The sequence below is a fragment of the Trematomus bernacchii genome, unplaced genomic scaffold (genome assembly GCF_902827165.1).
Source record: "Trematomus bernacchii unplaced genomic scaffold, fTreBer1.1, whole genome shotgun sequence".
Classification (NCBI taxonomy): Eukaryota; Metazoa; Chordata; class Actinopteri; order Perciformes; family Nototheniidae; genus Trematomus; species Trematomus bernacchii.
In genome coordinates, this window is record NW_022987549.1 from 174,905 (window position 1) to 201,073 (window position 26,169).

Sequence of the window (26,169 nt, forward strand, 5' to 3'; positions counted from 1 at the left end):
AATCATTTCAAAGTGACAGACACATTGGACTAACCTATGGATTAACCTTCAGCAGCGATGTTATCGTTTTAATGCCATTGAAGACCACTTTTGATCAGAAACAGCAAAAGGTAAGACATATTTCCCGTGTTTGCTCCGTAAAGCTACGTTGTGTGATGTTTTGCTTCCCCTGCCGCGAGTTCTGATCGCTCAGTGATGATACTTATATTTCTGTGGAATCTCAGCTTGCTAGCTGATATCTTGTTTGTGCAGATCCGATAAGTAATAAGGATATTTTACCGTGAGTTCTGTGCTAAGTGCGTTAGCATTTTTTCGCTCAGGGCTAATTCAGAAGCTTGGTATTACCCTTGGGGCATGGGGCTTAACTGGTTAAATAAAATGCTGCAGTAGAACATGATCTGCCTAGCAACAGGATTCAAGGAGGGGAACCGAGGATAGGAGTCGAGGAGGGGAACCGAGGATAGGAGTCGAGGAGGAGAACCGAGGATAGGAGTCGAGGAGGGGAACCGAGGATAGGAGTCGAGGAGGAGAACCGAGGATAGGAGTCGAGGAGGGGAACCGAGGATAGGAGTCGAGGAGGGGAGTCGAGGAGGGGAGTCGAGGAGGGGAGTCGAGGAGGGGAACCGAGGAGGGGAGTCGAGGAGGGGAGTCGAGGAGGGGAACCGAGGATAGGAGTCGAGGAGGGGAACCGAGGATAGGAGTCGAGGAGGAGAACCGAGGGTAGGAGTCGAGGAGGGGAACCGAGGATAGGAGTCGAGGAGGGGAACCGAGGGTAGGAGTCGAGGAGGGGAACCGAGGATAGGAGTCGAGGAGGGGAACCGAGGATAGGAGTCGAGGAGGGGAGTCGAGGAGGGGAATCGAGGATAGGAGTCGAGGAGGGGAACCGAGGATAGGAGTCGAGGAGGAGAACCGAGGATAGGAGTCGAGGAGGGGAACCGAGGATAGGAGTCGAGGAGGGGAACCGAGGATAGGAGTCGAGGAGGGGAGTCGAGGAGGGGAACCGAGGATAGGAGTCGAGGATAGGAGTCGAGGAGGGGAACCGAGGATAGGAGTCGAGGAGGGGAGTCGAGGATAGGAGTCGATGAGGGGAGTCGAGGAGGGGAGTCGAGGAGGGGAACCGAGGATAGGAGTCGAGGAGGGGAGTCGAGGAGGGGAACCGAGGATAGGAGTCGAGGAGGGGAACCGAGGATAGGAGTCGAGGAAGGGAGTCGAGGAGGGGAACCGAGGATAGGAGTCGAGGAGGGGAATTAGAGAAATGAGAAAGGGCCAAGTAAACTCATGCAAATGAAAGGTAAACAACGACTCTTTAAAACAGACGTTATCCCTAAACTGCATTTATTTCCTCGGTCTTTAACGGTCACATATCGTACACAAGTCTTAGAAATAATCCTCCTTAAATCCATTCACATCATCACAGAAAGAGAAATGTAAATGTTCTGCCAGAAGTAATTCACAGAAACCTAAATAACCACATTTATAATTAACAGAAATTAACATTTTAAGTGCATTTTGTTTTTATCTTACACTGGTTTGTGTCTTTGTTCAGTTTCTGTGAATGTTTACATCCCTCTCAATATCACAAACAGAGCGCTAAGATAAACAGATAATATATATATAACTTCATAAATCTAGAGTCTATAGCCCTTCAAATGTCTCTAACTCTTTCACATTGCATATCAGGAGATAGGAAATAAGAAATGCAGGACGAAATTAATACATTAATTAAAAAAAACACCAATAAATAAATGCATTAATAGATAAATAACTAAGATTAGAATTAATAAATTAACAAATAAATAACTCAATAAATGAATGAATAAATAACTAAATTAATAAATAAGTAAATAAATGAATACATTAATAACTAAATTAATAAATACAAAATATAATTTAACAAGAAAATAAATGTATAAATAAATACATAACAAAATAAATAAATACATTTCCTATATTTTCTAAGTTTCAAAACATCACAGGAAAAACGTCTAAAAATAATAATTCATGTTGAAATTAAAACCCATTATAATAATCTATATGGCTTCCAGGTGCTCGTTCTGTCTTTATCACACAATAGAAAACATGCTTTGTGCACCGAGTTTTATAAAGTCCAGTTATTCTGAAGTATGGGAACAATAAGGAAAATATTAACCAATAATCACAAAGATGCAGGGGATATTAGGCGGCCATTTTGGACGTCTGCGCCACTTCTGATTGTTTTTCTTTGTTCTGTATCATCTTGGTAGAAATGTGTTATTTGTAATACTGATTCATGGGACAGTAGCTATAGGTTTCCATCAAAATGAGTTGCAAATATTTAACACATTTCAAGAAAACGTGTTGCTATCCACTGTGTCTTTTTTAAGCAGTAAAATCAAAATGCTAATTCTGCAGCAGAGCAGAAGAAGAAGATACAAGATGGTGTCATTACAAAGCGGCATAAAAAATACGAAGTGGGCGGGACTTTCAGATGACTGACAGTAAGTGGGCGGGACTTTCAGATGACTGACAGTAAGTGGGCGGGACTTTCAGATGATTGACAGTAAGTGGGCGGGACTTTCAGATGATTGACAGTTAGTGGGCGGGACTTTCAGATGACTGATAAGAAGTGGGCGGGACGTTCAGATGATTGACAGTTAGTGGGCGGGACTTTTAGATGACTGACATGATGAGGGCTTGACTTTCAGTTGACTGACAGTAAGTGGGCGGGACTTTCAGAAGACTGACGAGAAGTGGGCGGGACTTTCAGAAGACTGACGAGAAGTGGGCGGGACTTTAACATGACTGAGGGCGGGACTTTCAGATGACTGACGAGAAGTGGGCGGGACTTTCAGAAGACTGACGAGAAGTGGGCAGGGACTTTCAGTTGACTGACGAGAAGTGGGCGGGACTTTCAGAAGACTGACGAGAAGTGGGCGGGACTTTCAGATGATTAACAGTCAGTGGGCGGGACTTTCAGATGACTGACAGTTAGTGGGCGGGACTTTTAGATGACTGATGAGAAGTGGGCGGGACTTTCAGATGACTGACAGGAAGTGGGCAGGGCTGACAGGAAGTGTCTGTTTCCACGGTTACGTGAGCTCGCTCCAGCTGTAGGCGAGGAACAGCAGAACGAGGCAGAGCACGTGAAGAAGACTCGAGCCAATCAGGTCCCAGATCTGCCAGGAAGGGGGCGTGGTCTGAGTGGTGACGGACACCAATGAGGGGGAGGAGGGGGCGGGGCTCTTAGATGAGACCACCACTTCCTGTTTCCTGTCTGGAGAGGAAGTATCGAAGGAAACCAGCGCCTGCACCGTGACGCTGAGAGGCTGCAGGCGACTCTGGATGATGTCATAGGGCGAGCAGAGGGAGGACTGGCACCCCCGAAAACAATAGGTGAAGGAGAGGAAACAAGGGAGGAGGAAACAAGGGATAAGGAGGAAGAGGAAAGAAAAGGGATAAAGAGATGAGGGAAGGATACAAGGGAGTAAGGGAGGAAGAAAGGGAATACGAAAAAATGGGAAATTAAAATCAAATTAATTTGAGACGAGGAGAGAAGCAAGAGAGAGGAAGATGAAAACAGATTGAAAAAAGATTGATGAATAGTATGTGGAAGAAAAGGATGGAAAAAACACAACACCAGGAGGAGGAGGAGGAGGAGATGAAGATGAAGGAAACAGGAAACAGGAGAGAGGAGAGAGAGAATAAAAAAACAGAAATATAAAAAGTGAAAAACAAAGACGTGTCATCGACAAAGAAGAGGAACGATCCAGCAGGAGAAAGAAAGAAAAGGTCGGAGGTTAACCAATGAAAACAGAGGTCAAAGGTCACAGAGGAGGAAGTGAGGAAGAGGAGGAGGATGATTACTGAGAGGAGGAAGATAAATCACATCTCTCTCTCTCTCTCAGTAAACACACCGGGATGATGGAGAGCCAGCACGTTAGCACAGAAGCTAATCATTAGCACGTTAGCCGCGGAGAAGCTGTTAGCACGTTAGCTCGCATGAAGCAAAGCATCCACACAGAGGTCAGCAAGCAGCAGCAAGATGTATGAATAAATACACGAGGTCAGCGGCTCACAGCGGGATAAACACACGTAAACAAATGTTGAGTAATCTCAAAGAGAAGACCAAGAGGAAACTTTGTTTTTGTTCGATCTCAAGACAAAAAACACGGCGTTGAAACATTAAAATACAAACAAATAAATTACAATTATCACATTTAAAAGTACCAAATGATCCTGACTGATGATATTTTAAATGATGTGGTGTCAGACCTCCCTTTTTCCATTTCCTTCGTTTAATTTGTGGATGGAAAATTATGTTGTTGTTATTTTGGTTTCTCTATTGACTCCTAATCCCTGAAGTTGATATTGTGCACGTCTGTAAAGTAAATATGAAGCCATAAACTTTGAGCAGCTAATGTCTGAGAATCCCCTTAAAAGGCACCAATTTAAGCCGTACTAAAACAGTGTCAATGCGACAGATCAATGTTTAATGTTGGGAAATGTACCAGATTATTTCTTGGTCAGAGTCTGTTCTTTAGTCGAGAAATAGTCAAGCACATCATCCTCTGTAAAAACATCGAATTGTCTTTTTTCTGTATCCGTTTTTGGTCCGGACTAAGTGAAAAGTATATTGTGTTTACATGCACCAAATATTCAGCTGGTTCCAGATAAGCAATATACACACACACACACACACACACACACACACACACACACACACACACACGTTTGTACGCACACACACACACGTTTGCACACACACACACACACGTTTGCACACACACACACACACACGTTTGTACACACACACACACACACACGTTTGTACACACACACACACACACACGTTTGTACACACACACACACACACACACACGTTTGTACACACACACACACACACACACACACACACACACACACACACACACGTTTGTACACACACACACACACACACACACACACACACACACACACACACACACACACACACACACACCATCCACACACACACATTTATACACACACCATCCACACACACACACTCTGCTTCATTCTCCTGCCTGCTGTCATGATGGAGGAAGCTGAAGCCACAGGCAGCGATGATGAAGATGATGAAGATGACTCAGCGTTAAAAACCCATTTAAAGCGACATGAACAAAAAAAAGGAGCAACAACAAACCAGAGCTGGGAGGCGCTGAGGGCTTCTCTAGTTTATATTTAAAGATAGAAACACAATCTGGGAAGTAGGAGACGATTAAATGTCCATGCTAGTCTCCAATATTCAGTGTCCTGCAAATATTACTTTTTTTAAGATTTCAGATTTTTCTTTGGATTCTGAATATTTTCTCAAGAATAGAAAATACAAAAAATCTGATCTTTTAGGGAAAAAAATCAGAATCTAGAGAAAATTCTTAAATCTTAAAAAAAGCAAGATTTTTCTTTAGATTCTGAATTTTGACTCAAAATTAAAAAAAATTACATTTTTTTAAAGATTTCAACTTTTTCTTTACATTCTGAACTTCAGATTTTTTACATTTCATTTTCTACCTGCTAAACTGTCTGCAGATGAAGATAACATGACGTAAAGGTTGAAACACCTGCTGTAAAAATCCTTAAATCTTCAGCTTCCTCCCCAGACCTGGTTCAGATTGTACCGTCGTCGTCAGTGTCCTGCAAATACTTTCTCCTCACTTACCGTCAGAGATCAGAATATAAACTCTTCATTTCCTGTCTCTGAAGAGTCTTTTTTTTTGCAGGACACTTCTTCACACATCTTCTAAATCTTATTCAACAATCAGCCAACTGAAGCCACACATGATGATGGAGTGGGATTATGGAGGAAGTTTCTCTCAGGAACTGGGGGGTTTCTCAGGTCAGAGGTTGCTGGTTCAAATCCCAGCATGTAGTTTATAACCTGGTGGTTTAGCAGGAGAACTTTCCATATGTCAACAAACTGGACAATTAGCAACTCATTGGGTTTAGTTGCTTTGAGTTTTCAATTCAAATCTCTGCAGCATTCAGGGTATCGTTTCTGTGTTGCTTAGACTAAATCAAGACAATAGTGACTACATTTCCCATGATGCTTTGGGAAGTGTTGCTATGGATTCAGTGAGTTATGCAGCAGCTAGTGTCTTTTAATAATTACGTTCCCATACAAGTCAAATGTCATTGTCGATTAATGTTTGTTTTTCACGTATCACACATTTGTTGTGTGAGGAAAAGGTGGAGAGGTCGGACAAAAGTCAACGTTGACTCAATTTAATTAAATCCATAGCAGAACATATTTAAAACCAAAGTCGCTAAAAAACTAAACCCTATCAGGTACTTTTCTGGCTTCTTTGATGTGTTTCGTTTTGATTTACAACATTAAACACAAGCTCAACTTCTACTTCTACGTCAGAAATAGTGATATCCCCAGAAAGTGTAAACTATGTGAAACTAAATGTGTTTCCTATCTGAACACTGATATTTACAACTGTAGCACCAGCCGGCATGATTTAAAAGAACATTCATCTCTCATTTCTCATTCTGTGTCGACTTGAAGACGCCCCCCAGTTCAGAGAGTAGGGAGGGGAGGGGGTTATTATATATTATTATATATAGAAGTGAGGGAGGGGGTTATTTGAGAGATTTCTTACCTGTGGGACCCCGATTTTCCTGCAGGCGTCCAGGAAGTTCTCCACATTCCTCCGACACTTAGCCATGCTGAGTTTGGGCTGCAACGACCAGGAAACACTGTTCAGATCAACATGTTTAAATCTAAAATATTAAATATACACGACCCACTCTTTTTCAAGAGTTTTCATTTTTGGAAAAATACCTTTTTGAAGAGCAAATCTTGTTTTAATAAAGAAAATAATTGTATTTGAAAATAATGATAACACACATCACACATTGTGTTCAAATGTTGCGGCCCGCTGAATGCTTTTCTCTGACTGTTTACATTTTTAAGACGGTCTTTTTGGGCTCTCCATCTTCTAACGTTACTCTCAGTAACTCCATGTTTCTTTGCTGCTCGACGACTCTGCTTCGTTGATCACCATTATCTTAAAATTGGTATCGTAACTTCGCCTCTCTTGTTTATTAACTCGCCTACTTTTGAGCATCTTGAGTAGCGTCCCAGTGGCCTTATTTTTGCCGGAGGATCGAGGAGCGATAATCGAGGAACCACCAGACCATCCTCCGGTGGAATCCTCAGACACTCGCCCCGCCCCCTTACTGTGTATCGCTCACTGATTGGACGATGCAGCGCATGCACTGATCTGGCTGCTGTCAGACGATCAGCTGTGCGGATCTTTTGATCAATTTGAACTTTTATATAATGTCAATTTCTGGATTTTCTTTTGGATATTCTTTCTCTCACTGTTAAATAAAACTACCATTACAATGATAGACTGTTCATTTCTTTGTAAGTGGGCAAACTAACACAATCTGCAAGGGCTCAAATACTTATTTCCTCCACTGTATATTATATTAAAGATGCATTGATATGATGTGTCTGTCACTACGACGGGGGATATATATTATATTAAAGATGGAGTAATATAAAGTACATTTTCTTCAAATGTACTTTTATTAGATTTCTGATTTTTCTTTAGATTCTGAAATTCTGCAGACGAGGAGGAAATACAAATATTACATTTTATATTATACTTTTTTAATAAAAAATCTGATATATCTTTTTTTTTTAATATTATGTATGATATATATTATATATAAAGTATTGATCTCTCACCACAGCAGGGGAGGGCACGTGGATGCTGCCCACAGAGCGCGGGCGGATCTGATTGGCCAGATGACAGAGCACCACTCCGTCCATCAGAGAGGAGCCCAGATCTTCAGGGAGATCCACCTTCAGACGGCTCTCTATGCTCTAAAGAGGAAATACAGACATTAGGTTTTAAAAAATCTGATTCATCTGATTTTTTTAAAGATTTAGATTCTGTTTTTTTTCCACTAAACTTTGACTTTTTCCTCAGAATTTACTTTTTTAACATTTCAGATTTTTCTTAAAGTCAAATAATTTTTCCGAATTGAACTTTTTTTTTATATCATATATATGATAAGAGGTGTCCCTGAAATGGGGACTTAGTTTATTTCACACCTCCAGGAGAGAGTCCGGCAAAATCCCCTCTCTTTGCCGGCCTACAGACCCCCAAAGGACGGCCTAGAGACCTCCAGCACCAGTCCCTAACAGTGGCACTCTGTTTATTTCAGTCTGTTTATTTCAGACCTCCAGGACAGAGACAGAAACATACACACTAATCATTCTTCAAATTTACTTTTAAAAAGATTTCAGATTATAATTTTATTTTTCAAATGTACTTTTTCAGAAATCAGTTTTTTCTGCAAACTTTTTTCAGATTACAGATTTTTCTCACACACATGAAGTTGCTTAAGAATCATCACGTTTATTAAAAAAAATCTGATTTTTTCCACAAAACATTTATATTTTATTTCTGCCTTTCATTTCTTAAAATATTGAATTTGTTCAGATGTTTTTACTTTTTCTCAGAATTTAGATTTTTGTTCAGATTTCACCTTTTTATTCATAAACCTTTTGGTAAAAACTGCCTCTTTTTTTTTTACTTGTAACCCCCCCACTCTCCATGAATGATTAAAGTGCCTCACGTCTCTCAGATGGTCTGTGAGCTCCAGCTCCTCTCTCAGCTGCTCCATCTTCCTCCTCATCGTGAACTGAGGGTCGACTGATTCAAGACTCTTGTGGCTCCGAAGGAACACTGAGGAAGAGGAGGAGGAAGACGAGAAATGGCAGCATTAGGACACATTAACACAGCCAGGATCCTTCTTCTATAAAACATATAAAACATGTCAGGCTGTCACGCTTCTGAGGAGAAAAACTCATTCTCTGACTTTTTTTTTCAAAGCTACTTTTAATTGAATGAAAATCTAGTAGATGCTGGAATTACAGGCATTTCTTTCTCTACAAAACACCCAGATACAATACATACAATACAATTGAATCCTGCAGGACATACTCCTTCATATAGGTTATAATGTTGACGTTGTATTAAATCTATCTATCTATTATTAAATCTGAAATGACATCAAGCCGTGACTTCCTGTGAGTCCAAACTCAGGGACTCAGAAATAGCCTCTCTGCATGAAAGATGGAAAAGCTCAAGCAAGCGAAAGATTCACGTGCACTCTTTCAGCTCCGTGCACGCTCAGCGCTCATGTGAAGGATTCGTTGAACTGGAAGAGCTGACTCACTGCACATCCAAACCAGTTATTATATCTGCCAAAAATAATCATAAATTAATCATAAAAACCTGCTGCTTTCAACATTTCCGATTTCTCTTTTGGTAGAATTTAGATTTTGTTTTATGACATTTAATTACAATGATTTCAATATGTTTTGATTTATATTTTGCTTTTAAAATATGTTTCAGCTTTTAATGGATTGTCGTCAGCTGGTTGGAGCTGGAGACGTTCTCACTGCACATTAAAACCAGTTATTATATCTGTCAAAAATACAAAATACACGTTCCTGTTGTAGCCGAATAAAGCAGTTGAGTGCATTTCCTCGAAATGGCCACAAGGGGGAGCTATTTAGCAACACAAAAAAACTCATTGTGATTTTCAGATTTTTTTCAGAATTTAGACTTTTGTGATTTTTTTATCACATTTAATTAAGAATATTGAAATACCTTTTTATTTATATCTTGCTTATTGTTTTTTAAATATTTTTCAGTCTTTATGGGATTGTGCTCAGCTGATTGGTTCGTTTTTCTATTATTTATTATTTGTTTGTTTTTCTCCTTCTGACTGCCAGTAGGTCATGTGACTGGTCTGGATGAGTGTGTGAACCTCCTCTGAATATTAAGGAGTGTGTGTGTTTGATATTCCCTCTGTGGGAGGCCAATAGAGGGGGAGACAAGGGAGGGGAAATCATTCTATCTTTAAGATTAATCTTTATAGGTCAGGACATTTTAAAACGCCTCCTCCTCCTCAGATTCCTGTTTCTGAGCCTCCTCCTCCGACGGGCTATTTAAAGGTTTTTGAAGGATATTTTTAAACTGTGCAAGATGTTTTTTTACGTCTTTCTCATGAATTATTCTTAGCTCGCTGAAGTAGAAAGCTGCTCCTTTCAGCAGATCAGTCAGTCAGGAGTAAAACACAAGAAAATATCAATATCCTGCTGCTACTGTCACTAAATACACTCTTACTTTGGGGTCAATAAAGGACATTGTGTGCCAAATAGCAATCTCTTATTTAAATACTGTATTATTTTTGCGATTAGTGTTTAAAGAGGCCCTCTCCTGTAGTGTTATATAGGTTTCTGTGCATGTAAATGGTCTGAAGAGGCTAACATCCTAAAGTTTCTCGCGCTCCAACACATTGTAGGTGATAGGCCTAAGGGGCGGGACATCTCTAAGCGGTTGACCAATCACAACAGAGCCGGCCAGCTAACCAATCAGAGCAGCTCTGGTTTCAGACAGAGGGCGAAAAGAGGTGCTGCAGCTCCTCCGTGTTGTTATTTTATTATGTTTATAAGTAAATGTGCAACTCAAACACTAAACTCTCCCTGCGTCAAAATTCATAATTAATTTCCCCCGGAGATTAGAGCCAGCGGCAAAACCATAAACAAAGATACAGGGAAAGGGAGGCTTAAAGGGAACCAATATAAACACAGATGGAGGTACTATTATATACACACACACACACACACACACACACACAAACGTACATATTGCCACACACACACATATTGACACACACACACACACACACCCACCCACACACACACACACATATATATAGCCTCACACAAACACACTTACAGGCTGCTGATTGGATGTTAATGAGGTCACTTCCTACTGATGTCACCTCCCTGAGGCCTGAAGCCATTACACACATTAGTCATAATATTATCTTTCTCACAACCACACACAGCTACTCATGTGAAAAAACACACACACACACACAGCTACTCATGTGAAAAAACACACACACACACACACACAGCTACTCATGTGAAAAAACACACACACACACACACACAGCTACTCATGTGAAAAAACACACACACACACACCGCTACTCATGTAAAAACATACACACACACTGCTAATCATGTAAAAACACACCCTGCTACTCGTGTAAAAAACACACACACACATTTCAGAGGGATGACTGATCAAGATACAACTGTATTACCCTCATATCTCATCTTAGACCGTTTGTTTTATTCTGCACTTTGTACACATTACAGCACTTTTAAACCCTTTCAATGGCTTTTAACTTTTGTTTAAGTTCCATATGTCGAATTTGAATAGGTCTATGCACTCATTTAAGGTAGCAACTGTACCGTAAACGCATCATATGTGCCATGAATATTAAAGGGCCTCAATAACAAGTCATTAGCATACACTAAACTCCATGCTAACACATTAGCATACATGTTTGCCATCAGAGATTTGAGCTGACATGACAATTATTCCCAGATTTCCCACGCTGTGGTTTGAAAGTGAACGAGTCTCTGATGGTCTGTAAAACATTTGACAACATTCAGAAGTTCACTATGTGTGAGTGTGTGAGTGTGTGTGTGTGTGTGAGTGTGTGAGTGTGTGTGTGAGTGTGTGAGTGTGTGTGAGTGAGTGTGTGAGTGAGTGTGTGTGTGAGTGTGATGAGTGTGTGAGTGTGTGAGTGTGTGAGTGTGTGAGTGTGTGAGTGTGTGTGTGAGTGTGTGAGTGTGTGAGTGTGTGTGAGTGTGTGAGTGAGTGTGTGAGTGTGTGAGTGTGTGAGTGTGTGAGTGTGTGTGAGTGTGTGAGTGTGTGTGTGAGTGAGTGTGTGAGTGTGTGAGTGCGTGTGTGAGTGAGTGTGTGCGTGCGTGTGTGCAGTGCGTGTGGAGTGTGTGCGTGCGTGTGTGTCGTGCGTGTGGAGTGAGTGTGTGTGTGAGTGAGTGTGTGAGTGTGTGAGTGAGTGTGTGTGTGAGTGTGTGAGTGAGTGTGTGAGTGAGTGTGTGAGTGTGTGAGTGAGTGTGTGAGTGAGTGTGTGAGTGAGTGTGTGAGTGAGTGAGTGTGTGAGTGAGTGTGTGAACACTTAACAGCTCGCAGTCCGTGCTAACTTCCTGCTACATATCACTGCCTTTTATGGAGCAAATGACTGAAGCACACACACACACACACACACACACACACACACACACACACACACACACACACACACACACACACACACACACACACACACACACACACACACACACACACACACACACACACACACACACACACACACACACACACACAGCTGTGTTCTATCTAAAATCTTGGACAACGCTCCTCTGTAAGTAGGATACTCCTTTAGGGACCATTATCTAACACTTAAAATATAGCAGCTAAAAATACACTCACACAAACACACACACATAGAACACACACACATAGAACACACACACACACACACACACACACGAGACAAAAACCAGACTCATTCATATTGCAGACGCACAAATCTAATCCTAATATGGCCTCTGACTTTCAGATGGTTTGTAGAAACACAGAAAACAACACACACACCAGGATGCTGCTGGTGTGTGTGTTGCCTTTAAAACCTTCCTTAGACACACATCAGAATCAGGTTTATCACAGGTTGACACGTACGAGGGATTTGACTTGGTGTTGTGGTGCACACTTAAATTAAAAACATTTTAAAACCACAAACAGTCTAGAAGTCACTCCAGACAGCTCCTCTTCACACACCCTGTATTTACTTCTTCACACACACTCTGTGCTCACACACTTTGGTGAGCTTCAAAGTCACCAAATCCAGAGTGTGTGTGTTAATTACTACAGCAGTGTGGTCACACACACACACACACACACACACACACACACACACACACACACACACACACACACACACACACACACACACACACACACACACACACACACACACACACACACACACACACACACACACACACACACACACACACACACACACACACACACACACACACACACACACACACACACACACACACACACACACACACACACACACACACACACACACACACACACAAACGTGAACAGCTGGAAATCAAAGCAGTGTGTGGTGAAGTTCCTCTTTCATCACTATCTGCTGCTACCACACACAAACACACAGACATACACACACACACACACACACACACACACACACACACACACACACACATACACACACACACACACACTACTAAAACCCCAACATGTGCAGCAGTCGACTAAAAATAACCCAACTTGTCGTGTTGTCAGTCTGCGCCAGTGTTAATAAACAACCAGTTATCTTTACTGTCTAAATGTAATAATTTATTGTGTGCTCTTCTTAACTCAAGCCCTTACATGTTTGATATTGTGTGTTTTATCTTATTTTATCTGTAAGAACCAAGCAAAGCTAAGCTAAGCTAAGCGATCACTTGCTTTACAACCATGGTACTAATCTTTTCTTATTAAACTCTATACATCATATTCCATTTACTAGACTCCTCTTGCACTATTTCAATTTTGATTTGTATTTACTTCTCCAAACATTCTCTTGCACTATTTCATCTGTTGTGTGTCCTATATATATTCATGTTGCTCTGTTGGAGGAGCCTGGGACTTCAGATTGCCATTGACATATCTACACTGAAGCTCGAGTTGGTGTTTCAGCCGTTTCCATTTTAGTTATTTCGCAGCCTGAGGGGACACAAGCGGGTTCAACTAAACACTGAACATCATATTTAATATTATAAGACTTGATTATGTTATTTAAAGGTCACCTATCATGCTATTTTTAGGCAATAGCATAGGTCTCAGATATATACAAAAATATAAAAAACATGTCTATGAAGTGTTTTGCTCAAAATACCAAACAGATCACCCATTCTAGCCATGCCTCATATCCCTCTATTTCACTTCCTGTTTCTAAAGTGATGGTTTTGGGGTATAAAGCTTTACAATGAAAAAGAAGGGGGCGGAGCTTATGCGGGACCCGGCAGCTACTGTCTAAACTAAATACTGCCGTGATGAAACGCCATATCATGGATTATCAAGGATTCTCTCTGAAACAGTATGGAGCTCAAAGGCTTTCTCTCTTGCCGGTTATACCACAAGGTGAGTTCCTTTTTATTTCCTGCTTCTTCACACACATGCTCTCCAGTACAGGTTAGCTCTGAGTGTTAGCGATGCTAATGTAAACACCGACCATATTACGTCCAAAACAGTCGGGCATTGTTTCTGATAGCAACTTTCTGATAGGGCCGTGGGTCCACATTTCAGATATTACGTCATATCGGACGCAAATCTGGATCAGCTCCGTTGTTCCCCCGTTTTTAGAGATTTGTGTACGGAGGAAAAGAGAGAGGGTTTTATTTTCTGACGCTGCGTGAGTTCCCTGACACACCGGGGACACATATTGATGTAGAAAAGACATCAACAAGTGCATTTTGCATGATAGGTCCCCTTTAATAATTGTACTACTGTTACGGCCTGTCCACACAGCGGCGTGCGTTTAAGCTTGGCGGTGGGCGTGTCTGAAGCTTGGGGAGTTCTCGCAAGCAACGCGACCAACAACCAATCACATGAATCTCCCGCCCCCGACATACAGTTTATGAAGTAAACTGGAGATAAACTCCCCAAACAGGCGAAAACCTACCAGTTTCACCCACTGTCTCTGCCACCTCCCTCCATGCCTGGCTCCTCCGGTTTGTATCCCGGTAGGTGAACAGGGACTGATCGTACAAGACCGGGTGATTCCCTACCGCTATGATTAATTTCGAAAAAGTGACGTCACCCCATTCAAGTGAATGGTGAAGCTTTCAACGCACGCCGCTGTGTGGACGGGCCGTTATAGACCACATATCATTTATTTTATAAATACCACTGCTACTCACTTATCTACCTGAATGTGTATTTAAAATACTAAGTGCATGCTTTTTCTATAATACTGTTCTATTTTTCTCGTCTCTTTTCTATACTTCAATGTAAATGTGTCCCCTCTTTGTGGGACCCCTAAAGGTGACTTTGATGAAGAGGTTTTTGAAGAAGATTCTGAAAAACTTTGATGGTCTGCAGAGTTTTTAAAGAACCTACCGCGCTGAACGCCTCCATCGTGACCCGCTGAATCTCTACGGAGGGGGGAGGCCTGCGAGAGGAAGGGGGGGGGCGAGACAGGAAGTAGGAGGCGAGCAGGGCAGCGAGGGCGGGGCTAAAACAGGAAGTGTGTGTGTGTTCAGGTGCAGGAAGTGGGGCGTGAAGTTTGTGTGTGTGAGGGGACCAATGGTGGTTTAAATACAGCAAGGCCATAGTCATTCCACGAGAAAACACACACCGAAAACACACCAGAGATTTTTTTTAAAGGAATTCAAAACAAGGTTGATACACATGCAAGAAGATCACGGGATTTTCAAAATACAATCACAACATGCAGCAGATCAGACAGAGGAGGGATGAGAAGGTATATCAAAGGAGAGTGTGGAAAAGAGGGGAGATGAGAACACAAAACGGCACAAAAACAAAATAAAGATTAGTGGCAGATCACGTTACACATCACCTCCACATGCTGTTAGCATCAGGGTAGCATCGTTAGCAGTTAGCAACATTTCGGTCACAGTTAGTCAAACAAAAAGGCTGCTAGCTAGCTCTATTAAAACAAATTAAATAATAAAAAAGCATGGGACTGAAGCTCTACACACACAGCGGAGGAAACACTGAACATGAAGCTGCGTTGACTGCTAGCTTTATATAGCGTTAGCAAAGCCTCCATGCTAGCAGTAGCTCTGCGTTAGCAATTCTGCGGTACGCTACTTGAGTATTTGGGATTTTTAGCTTTTTCTCAACAACATTTCCAAAGTATTGTTTGACATTTTACTCCACTACATTATGATTCAATATAGGTCAAGATAAAAGACTACAAATATGGTTTATTCTGAGTGTTTTTGTGCATTATAGCCGCTGAAAACTTGGCTTAACTTTACCTTAAAACGAAGAAATGTGTGACTGAATAAACTAACATGGTTTATAGGGACGTATTGTGTTGTTTTAATTATAATGTGTTGTTATTTTTCTTTGGTTTCTGATCTTCTTACTATGCCATCATGTATAACACTTTAACGGTAATATATGAGATCCTGCAGCCTGTATTAAGATTAAAACCATTATGTAAAAGGCACTGCATGACTGTATATTTTCTACTTTTGTAATGCTATTTTATTTCTATTTGAGATGTTTACATTGTGGATTGTTGTACAATGTGCAATGCCTTGTCTTTTTATGCTGCTGCGACGCAAACATTTCCCAAATTTGAATCTTATCGTAGGACAATCCCCCAAAAAACGATATATATACTTTTCTTATAACAAACACAACCCAACATTTAAGGAGCTCCTCGTCAGCATTAACCCTGTTTCCACAGATGGTTTAGTCCAGGTGTCTGACCCCCCCCTTCAGCCCAGATGGTTTAGCCCAGGTGTCTGACCCCCCCTCTCTCAGCCCAGAAGGTTTAGTCCAGGTGTCTGACCCCCCGTCTCTCAGCCCAGAGGGTTTAGTCCAGGTGTCTGACCCCCCCTGTCTCATCCCAGATGGTTTAGTCCAGGTGTCTGACCCCCCCTGTCTCATCCCAGATGGTTTAGTCCAGGTGTCTGACCCCCCCTGTCTCATCCCAGATGGTTTAGCCCAGGTGTCTGACCCCCCTCTCTCAGCCCAGAAGGTTTAGTCCAGGTGTCTGACCCCCCCTGTCTCATCCCAGATGGTTTAGCCCAGGTGTCTGACCCCCCCTGTCTCATCCCAGATGGTTTAGTCCAGGTGTCTGACCCCCCCTGTCTCATCCCAGATGGTTTAGTCCAGGTGTCTGACCCCCCCTGTCTCATCCCAGATGGTTTAGCCCAGGTGTCTGACCCCCCTCTCTCAGCCCAGAAGGTTTAGTCCAGGTGTCTGACCCCCCCCTGTCTCATCCCAGATGGTTTAGCCCAGGTGTCTGACCCCCCCTGTCTCATCCCAGATGGTTTAGCCCAGGTGTCTGACCCCCCCTGTCTCATCCCAGATGGTTTAGCCCAGGTGTCTGACCCCCCCTGTCTCATCCCAGATGGTTTAGCCCAGGTGTCTGACCCCCCTCTCTCATCCCAGATGGTATAGTCCAGGTGTCTGACCCCCCCTGTCTCAGCCCAGATGGACTCACCTGAGCGGGGCTTTAGTCCGAACACAGGGCTGGAGAAAGATGGAGGACCGCAGCCCGGATATCTGTCGTGATGCTGCAGAAACAGAGAAGGAAACACGGTCAGATACCCTCAGTAACAAACATTCATGATTTGTTTAACAGATATCCTGCGCTTCACAGAGAGACGTTTGCAGAGACACACAGACTAACAAACGTACAGTTAACAGCGCTGGAAAGTATATTTACTGAAGTACTGTAGAGTTTTGAGGTTCTTGTACTTCCAATTTTATGCTACTTTATGCGTCTGGACCTCAACAATTAAGAGGAAAATATGGTCCTTTTTACAGAAAAAAAGGTAGCTCAGTAAACGTACCAGCTCCAGTGAGGTTTGCAGAGGTCCTCAGGTATCGAACAATTACAAAACTACACAGGAATCTTTAAACACAAATAAAAAGGTGTTTCTAAAGAGCTTTTGATGCACGAGTAGCCATGAATACACACTTCCTCAGCCTCTCCACATGTGCATCCTGCAACTGGATGACGTGTTGCCGTTAATAACGATGCGGACAGCTTACTGACACACACACACACACACACACACACACACTAAGTTTACTGCAGTTAAATCCTAACTCCAGCTGTGTTTACCTTGACGGACATGTGCAACTCAAACTCCCGACATGCGAGCTGAGTGTGAGCTCTGGCCTTCTGCAAAATCATCTTCCTCTTTCTCTGGAACTCACACACACCGTCGTCCGAACACTGACACACACGCAGTCACCTTACAGAGCTGCTCTCTAGGAATCTTATAGTCTTTAAATCACCTTACAGAGCTGCTCTCTAGGAATCTTATGGCGCGTTTCCACTACACGGCCTCGCTCGGCCTCGCTCGGTATGGCTAGGCCTCGTTAGGCCTGGCTCACTTTATGGCGCATTTCCATTACAGTTTAGGAACTGGGGCAGTAACTATAGTAACGCAGTGTAGGCGGAGCCGTGACGTCATCTTCAATGAGAACCCCAGAAAAACAACACAGCCGTTAGCAGTTAGCACTCAGAGCTCACAGCTCCTCATATCTGTTCAGAAACTAGACAAAAGTTAAACAAGTACAAACCACAGACTGCCTGTGTCATGGTGAATACAGTCACTGCTTTATTTACGTCTGTGTAGGCCGTTGTTGTGAGTGTGGACGGTCGGAGCATATACTGCGTTAGCTTAGCCGATCTCCATTTAGAAAACACGCATTTTAAAAGGTGTTTCGCCTGCCGTCTGTCTGCAGACTTGACAAAGCATTAATTCATGGTTTTTACTAACCGGTATCAGTATGTTGTTACTTCAGCATCATTTTGAAACGTGTATTATAATTAAATCACGGTCAAATATGTCCATCTTGTTGTAGTTGTAGCCCCCTTGCCAGCGATTCTCTCTCTAGTTTAGCATACTCAGCCCGACTCAGCCTCGTTGTTGGCCCCGATAGAACCACAATTTTGTCAGGCCAGAAAAGAGGTGAAAAAGTGGCCCCGGGCCGTAACTAGGCATAGTGGAAGCGCAACCAAAAACGGGCACGGCACGACACGGCACGCTTAAACCGCGCTCCGCGCCATGGTGGAAATGCGCCATTAATCACCTTACAAAGCTGCTCTCTAGGAATCTTAGTCTTTAAATCACCTTACAAAGCTGCTCTCTAGGAATCTTAGTCTTTAAATCACCTTACAGAGCTGCTCTCTAGGAATCTTAGTCTTTAAATCACCTTACAAAGCTGCTCTCTAGGAATCTTATAGTCTTTTAATCACCTTACAAAGCTGCTCTCTAGGAATCTTATAGTCTTTTAATCACCTTACAGAGCTGCTCTCTAGGAATCTTATAGTCTTTTAATCACCTTATAGAGCTGCTCTCTAGGAATCTTATAGTCTTTAAATCACCTTATAGAGCTTACCTCCACCTGTTTAGGCTTCAATTACCATTTGCTTTGTTACTTACGTACTTATAGGTTAATGAATTAGTTAATTACAAACGTATCGGGTTTAAATGACCTTATATAGCTGCTATATTTCAAATGTATATGCTTCAAACTACCTTCAAATGTTGAGTCTTTCAATGACCTTATACATTTGCTTTGTAATTTACGTTCTAATAGGTTAATTAATGAGTTCATTATAGGCTTACATTTTCTTAAATAGCTGCTTTGTTACTTAGAATCTAATAGGGTTTAAATAACCTTATAGGTGATTTACGTAGTTACTCTTTAAATCAACTTATAAGCTGCTATATTTCAAATGTATGGGCTTTAAATAATTATATATGCTTCAAATTACCTTAAAATGTAGTTTACCTACACATGTTAAGGCTTTCAATGACCATATACTTTGTTACTTACGTACTTATAGGATAATTAATTAGTTAATTACAAACGTATAGGCTTTACGTTTTCTTAAATAGCTGCTTTGTTACTTTAATGTTCTTAAATTGTACTTATAACAAATAACAAACTTATAACAAAAGGCCCTTAAATTAGTTTATAGAGTTGTTATCTTACTTAAAATCTTATTGGCTTTAAATTAGCCACAATATTTGCTCTGTTTCTCACAAATAGGCTTTTTAAATCACCTTATTTGGAAGTCAACTTACACATTTTTAGGCTTTAAAAGACCTTAAATAGTTCCTTAACTTACAAACGTATAGGATTTAAACTGTAAATACCTTATAGTAGTAATAGTACACATAGTAGCCATATACTTACTAACTTAAAGGCTCTGAATCACCATTTATCCTAGTGTTTCTTATGAACGTATAGACTTTAAATAACCTTAAATAGCTGTGTTACTTCCCAAATATAAGCCTCAAATAACTTTATATAATTGCTATATAACGAACTAACCTATAGGGTTTTAGTGAACTTAAATAGTACCGTTACTTACAAACTCATAGGATTTAAATAACATTATATAGTTATTTTTTTACTTATATACTTACTTAAAAATCTAATAAGGTTGCTGTTTTTAAATGATGGTTTATGGGTTTATATGACATACCTTAAAGCTTCAATTGACCTTTAACAGCTGCTTTGTTTAAGGTTAATTATAGGCTTTAATTGTCCTTAAATAATTATATAACTTACTAACGTTTAGGCTTTAAATATCCTCATATAGTTGCTTTGAGTCTTCAACAATTAGGCGTTAAATGACCTTAATTTGCTGCCATATTACTTACGAACGTATAGCTTTAAAGGGGACCTATCATGCAAAATGCACTTTTGTACGTCTTTTATACATGAATATGTGTCCCCGGTGTTCCAGGGAACTCACCAAGTGTCAGAAAACACAACCCTCTCTATTTTCCTCCATACCCAAATCTCTAAAAAAGGGGCTGCAACGGATCTGATAAAAACTGATCCAGATTTGAACACTGTCCTGACGCCAGGACGGTGGTGCTACGGCTATTGGGCCAACTCCACCAATCAGGAGGAGACAGCCACGGCCATTGCTGTTCGAAAGCGCTGGAGACGCTGTAGTACATATGCCAGGCCAGTAGGTGGTGCTGTTCTCACTGAATCTGCCCTTGCTAAAACAGATCTAGAAATGGTCAAATTGAGCGAAATGAGGCATGGCTAAAATGCATGATCTGTTTGGTATTTTGAAAAGAAAAAAGTATAAATATGCCTAATATAGGTATGGTCCTACATAGGGATGGGTATTGTTAAGGTTTTAACAGTATTACTACTTTTATCGATACCACTTATCGGTCCGGTCTTTTAACGGTACTCTTATCGGTTCTTTTGGAGAGAAAAATGAGGTAAACTAACTATATGTTGTATGTCAGGGACTACGGATGGAAATTAGCTCAAAGCTACAATCCGGCATATTTACACTTGAAGCATTATTTGTCTAAAGTGTTCATTAATGTGCATTGTCCCTATTCAAATAAACAATTAAATGAAAATTAACAAATTGTGAACAAAACTAACATTGCTTTTTATTTAAATGAAATACATAATATTTCAAATCAACAGAAACAACAACGTTTTAACAAATCGTATTAAATAATCTGATGACAGAACTGTGAACAGAATAGCTGAAACTTTAACAAACTAAATAACTCAGTTCCCTCTAATCATTAACCCATGTTTGAATCATTGAGTTAACTCCGTGTGTTGCTGCTAGCATACATAATATACCTGACGTGGAAACGTTACTCGTGGATGGGGCTACAGAGCTACTAGAGACAGTCGAACCCGGTGCATTTCTCCGTCTGAACGTGGTGCACTTTTGCAAGATGTTTAGACAGATTGCTCGTGTTCCCGCCCTGACATGCTAAACTCTTATTGCACTTTAGGCAACGAGCGAGACGGGTAAAGTTTAACCACACCTCGGAGCGCGTTCTCTCCGCCATCTCCTCCGTGTGTGTGTGTTGCTGCATGTAGCAGCTGCGTGTGTAACCTGCTCCGCCCCCTCGCACACAGGCGGGGGAGAGAGATCTCTCGTCAGGATTGGAAAGATCGAAAATACAAAAAATGACGCATTTTGCAGTCTTTTTGCGTATTAGAAACGGAGTTGGCGACACTAAAACTGCAATATAATGTTTGTGTAGCAATAATACACATGACATATTTTTTAGATGTCTCCAGTACCGATAAAAAGACCGATAACGTCGGAGCTTAACGGTACCACGGTCTTTAATAATTCAGCCCCGGGGCCCGTTTAATACCGGGGCTCGGTACCCATCCCTAGTCCTACACTATATTATTCAAATATAGCATGATAGGTCCACTTTAAATGACCTTAAACAGAAGCTTTGTTAGTCACAAACTATATGCCTTAACTTCAGGAGTAACAGAGCCAGTATGAGTGGAGGTGTATCTCAGTGGTGTGAGATCACGCTGATGACCGCATGCTGTTTCTAATATTAAAGTATTGTGAACTCTTTACCTTCGGTGTGCCGCCGCCGCCGTCATCGCTGTCCTGCCCACTGCGGAGAGAAATACAACATTTAATACAAAGAATAGGCTTTATTTCACACACATAATATTGTGATAATATTCACTTTAAACACAGTAGTGAGTGTTTCCCATGAAGTGTTACTTGAGAGACTCCTCCACATTGACCATCTCCACGGGGTAGAGCTGAACTCCAGACACATCGTCCTGCTCCGCTCTGATTAACAACAAATATTACATTTTTCAGAGTATGTAAACAGTAAGGCAGGTGCCGTGAAGAGTAAACATGTACTCATTCGATATTTTCACTATAAAAGCTTTACCCTTAGATCAGGGGTCTCAAACTCAAGGCCCGGGGGCCAAACCGGCCCTCGACTTCATGTCATGTGGCCCAACAAGAGCTTGCAAAGAATATAATAAGTTTATTATACGGTTACATGCTGCTTTACAGAAGCAGGTTGCCCATAAACTACATGTCCCACAATGCATCTTGTTTTGTGACATGCACACTGAAGAGACTTGCAATTATTTGCCCTGGACTTCTGCTTTCAGACGTAGTTAATTACTAAGTTATTACCCTATCCGATAATAATCAAATTCAGAGGCAATAATGTCATATAATACATTTAGGCAATAGCTCACGACAGGCCGTGGTATATGCTCAGTATATCACAGCTAAGGGGGTTGTCCGTTACAGCTAAGGGGGTTGTCCGTTACAGCTAAGGGGGTTGTCCGTTACAGCTAAGGGGGTCGCGGAGGGTCGACAACCCCCTTAGCTGTAACGGAGCGTCCACACAGCAGCGTTAAAAAAATCTTGGAGGTGGGCGTATCTGAAGCTTGGGGATTTTTTGCAAGCAACGCGACCAACAACCAATCACATGAATCTCCCGCCCCCGACATACGAAGCAAAACAGTTTGAAGTAAACTGGATATAAACTCCCCAAACAGGCGAAAACATACCACTGTCTCTGCCACCTCCCTCCATGCCTGGCTCCTCCGGTTTGTATCCCGGTAGGTAAATAGGGACTGGTCATAAAGCACCGGGTGATTCCCTACCGCTAACTTCTCCTCCATGTTTTGGAATATGAGGAAATGACCTGCGGTATGTCTCTCCCAGCATACACGCCGTTTGATTGGCTAGCGCTTGAACTGTCAGATTTGCATACACGTGATTTGATTGGCTGACGCTTCCACCTCAGCTTCAAAAGTTGAACATTGCTCAACTTTGAACATAACTTCTATTTTACATTTTTAGGGAATTGGGTTTTATTTCTTTTGAATATCAACAAGTGTTTCTTAGCACTGAGGAACAGAGGACTTTAGTGTAATTCTCAAAGAATGCTCCTGATTTATTTCACACTGAAAGAAAACCAAACTGTGACAACCCAACAACAACAACAACAACAACAACAACAACAGACATTTGGATCTCATTAAACCCCAGTGTCCTCTGAAACATGACTCAGCACAGCGCCTCGTGATGAGTCTTTTTTTAGTTTTATCACCTCATTTTGTAGTTTTCTGACAAATGTTAAGGCTTTTAATGACTTTAAATAGTTGATATAAAAGGATGTAGGCTTGAAAAACCTTTAATAGCTCCTTTACTTACAAACCAAAGGATTTAAACATACCTCATAGTAGTAAAAGTACAATAGAAAGAAATGTGTTATTGTTTCTCACCTGCTGGGGTCCTGCAGCAGCTCCACGGCTTCCTTCAGCTGGTGGATCATCTCATGCTTTGACCTGCAAACACAATATATATATACATTATATAATATATATATACATTATATAATATACATATACATTATATAATATATATACTATCTAAGGTCAATATACTGCAATCACAGAGAAAATAAGTGCTATCATTTATAAGTCAGGCACGTTTCTTTGACTGCATTTGACTCAACGACGAGCCACAACAATCAATGACAAAAACACAATTTATACCAATTAAGAACAATTGAACATGTTTTTCTACCTTTGTTTCTGTTTACACTCATTTAGTGTAATATTTGGTGATCAGGGATAATAACTATTTTCAATATTTGCTTTTATTTTGTAGTTTTATACATTTTTTTATTACCTTTTGAAAGTTTTTCTCTCTTTTTTAAATTAATTTCACTGTGTGTGTGTGTGTGTGTGTGTGTGTGTGTGTGTGTGTGTGTGTGTGTGTGTGTGTGTGTGTGTGTGTGTGTGTGTGTAATTAATAGTAACAGTGTTGAATAAATAATAAATATATAAATAAATATTAATTATATCAGTTATATTGAATGTAGAAACAAATACTAAAATAAATATTACAAATACTCACATTTGTTCGGTGGGCCAGTGTGAGTCTTCCTCTATCCTCAGAGGCTCATCGAAGTCTGCTGCTGTCCGACCCTGCGCACACACACACACACACACACACACACACACACAACACACACACACACACACCAACACACACACACACACACACACAACACACACACACACACACACACACACACACACACACACACACACACACACACACACACACACACACACACACACACAACACACACACACACACACACACACACCAGCTGCAGCGTCACATGACCCACAGACTCTTCAGCCATTGGTCTAAACTCAGAGACATTACGGCTCCTCTCTGATACACAAACTGAACAATAAGGACTCTATGTAACTCTTCCTCTCCTTCATCACTTCCTTGCCTCCTTCACTTGATCATCACTCTAGGAGGGATAATAGATAAAGCTGAATGAACATTGAATACTAGTTTTTAGATTTTTATTACATTTAGATTTAGATTTTATAGATTTATATTAGTTTTTTATATTCCAGCTTCGCTCCGATGCATTATTTTCACCTGAAAGTGGGCGGGGTCTTAAAGGTGACGTTAGCGCCCTCATGCTATATTTGAGCTACATCAAAGCGACTGCTTCTGTTGGACGCTGCAGTTGCAGTTTTCGGGGCATTTTGCTCAAAGAAACTGAAGCTGTTGTTTCGTCTCGATCTCTTCAGAGTGAGGGTCACTTCCTGCTTCACCTCCTCTCTCTTTGTTTTGAGTTTCCTCCTCATTTGGTCTCAGAGTCTCTCGGTGACTCCGAGGCTTTAGAGCTCCTCTCTATAAACGCTGCGCGGACTTCAGAGCAAACGAGACACTCTGACAGTTCAGACTCCATTAAACAACTCAAACAAGAGATGTTACATAACTCCACGCCACAAATAACACGTTGAACTAACGACTAGGAGAACGGGGTGTTACAGTTTTTATAATACTTCATTTATCCAGGAGGGGAAATTGGGGTTTGAGGCGGTGGCTCGATTCTAGAATTAAATATCTATATATAGAAAATAAGGTAAAATAAAAATGTGCAATAAATGAATAAAATTTAAATATTTCTCTAAACATAAGAAGTATATTATTATATTTATTTTTGTATTATTATAGTATATAATAATGCCTAATATTTGCTTTAAATTCTTATGTTTATATAAATATATTTATTTTATTGCATACTAATATGTTAATTTATTTTATATTTTATTCCACATTTTTTATTTTATTTATTATATTTCTATAAATATTCCATTTTTATTTTATTATATATATTTTTTTGCACAATTTTATTTTAACTTGTTTTGTTTATTTAAATATTATTATCCAATTTTTTTTGTATCTCTTGTTTCATTTAATTCTTTAAAGAGCTGTTCCCCCCTCTGCTGCATGTGTCTTCACCTCCATCCTCCTCCAGGTGCTAACTGGTCTTTTCTCAGATACCCAAAGAGAAGTTATCAAACAGATGTTACCTTGATGTAGTTGACGAAGCGTGTGCTGAGCGCAGAGTCTCTGAAGTTGATTTGATCCTTCAGGGCCTCCGTAGGACTTTCTTCAATCAGACGCACCGAGTCACAATCTGCTGGAGAAGGGAGGAGGGAAGGGAACATCAGCTTAGTTATCTATTCTGTAATTTTCTTTCATTTCTGTTAGGGATGCTCCGATCGCCAATTTTGGGGCCGATCGCCGGAATCAGTATCGGCCGATACCGATCAGATCGAGTGGGCGGGGCCTATGGGGATCTTCCATTTAAAGTGATGTTTAAAACTC

General features: G+C 41.0%; 1 protein-coding gene across 1 annotated transcript in view; it reads right to left on the reverse strand.

The window, feature by feature from the left end:
* lrch1 (leucine-rich repeats and calponin homology (CH) domain containing 1) overlaps window positions 1-26,169 on the reverse strand; it is a gene marked incomplete in the record, with an annotated part of 68,344 nt that overhangs the window by 5,110 nt on the left and 37,065 nt on the right. Inside the window, 9 exon segments of the mRNA XM_034123652.1 lie at window positions 6,621-6,698; window positions 7,718-7,855; window positions 8,614-8,723; window positions 17,155-17,227; window positions 22,057-22,096; window positions 22,210-22,281; window positions 23,745-23,807; window positions 24,382-24,452; window positions 25,872-25,981. Coding sequence (XP_033979543.1) covers window positions 6,621-6,698; window positions 7,718-7,855; window positions 8,614-8,723; window positions 17,155-17,227; window positions 22,057-22,096; window positions 22,210-22,281; window positions 23,745-23,807; window positions 24,382-24,452; window positions 25,872-25,981 — 755 coding nt within the window.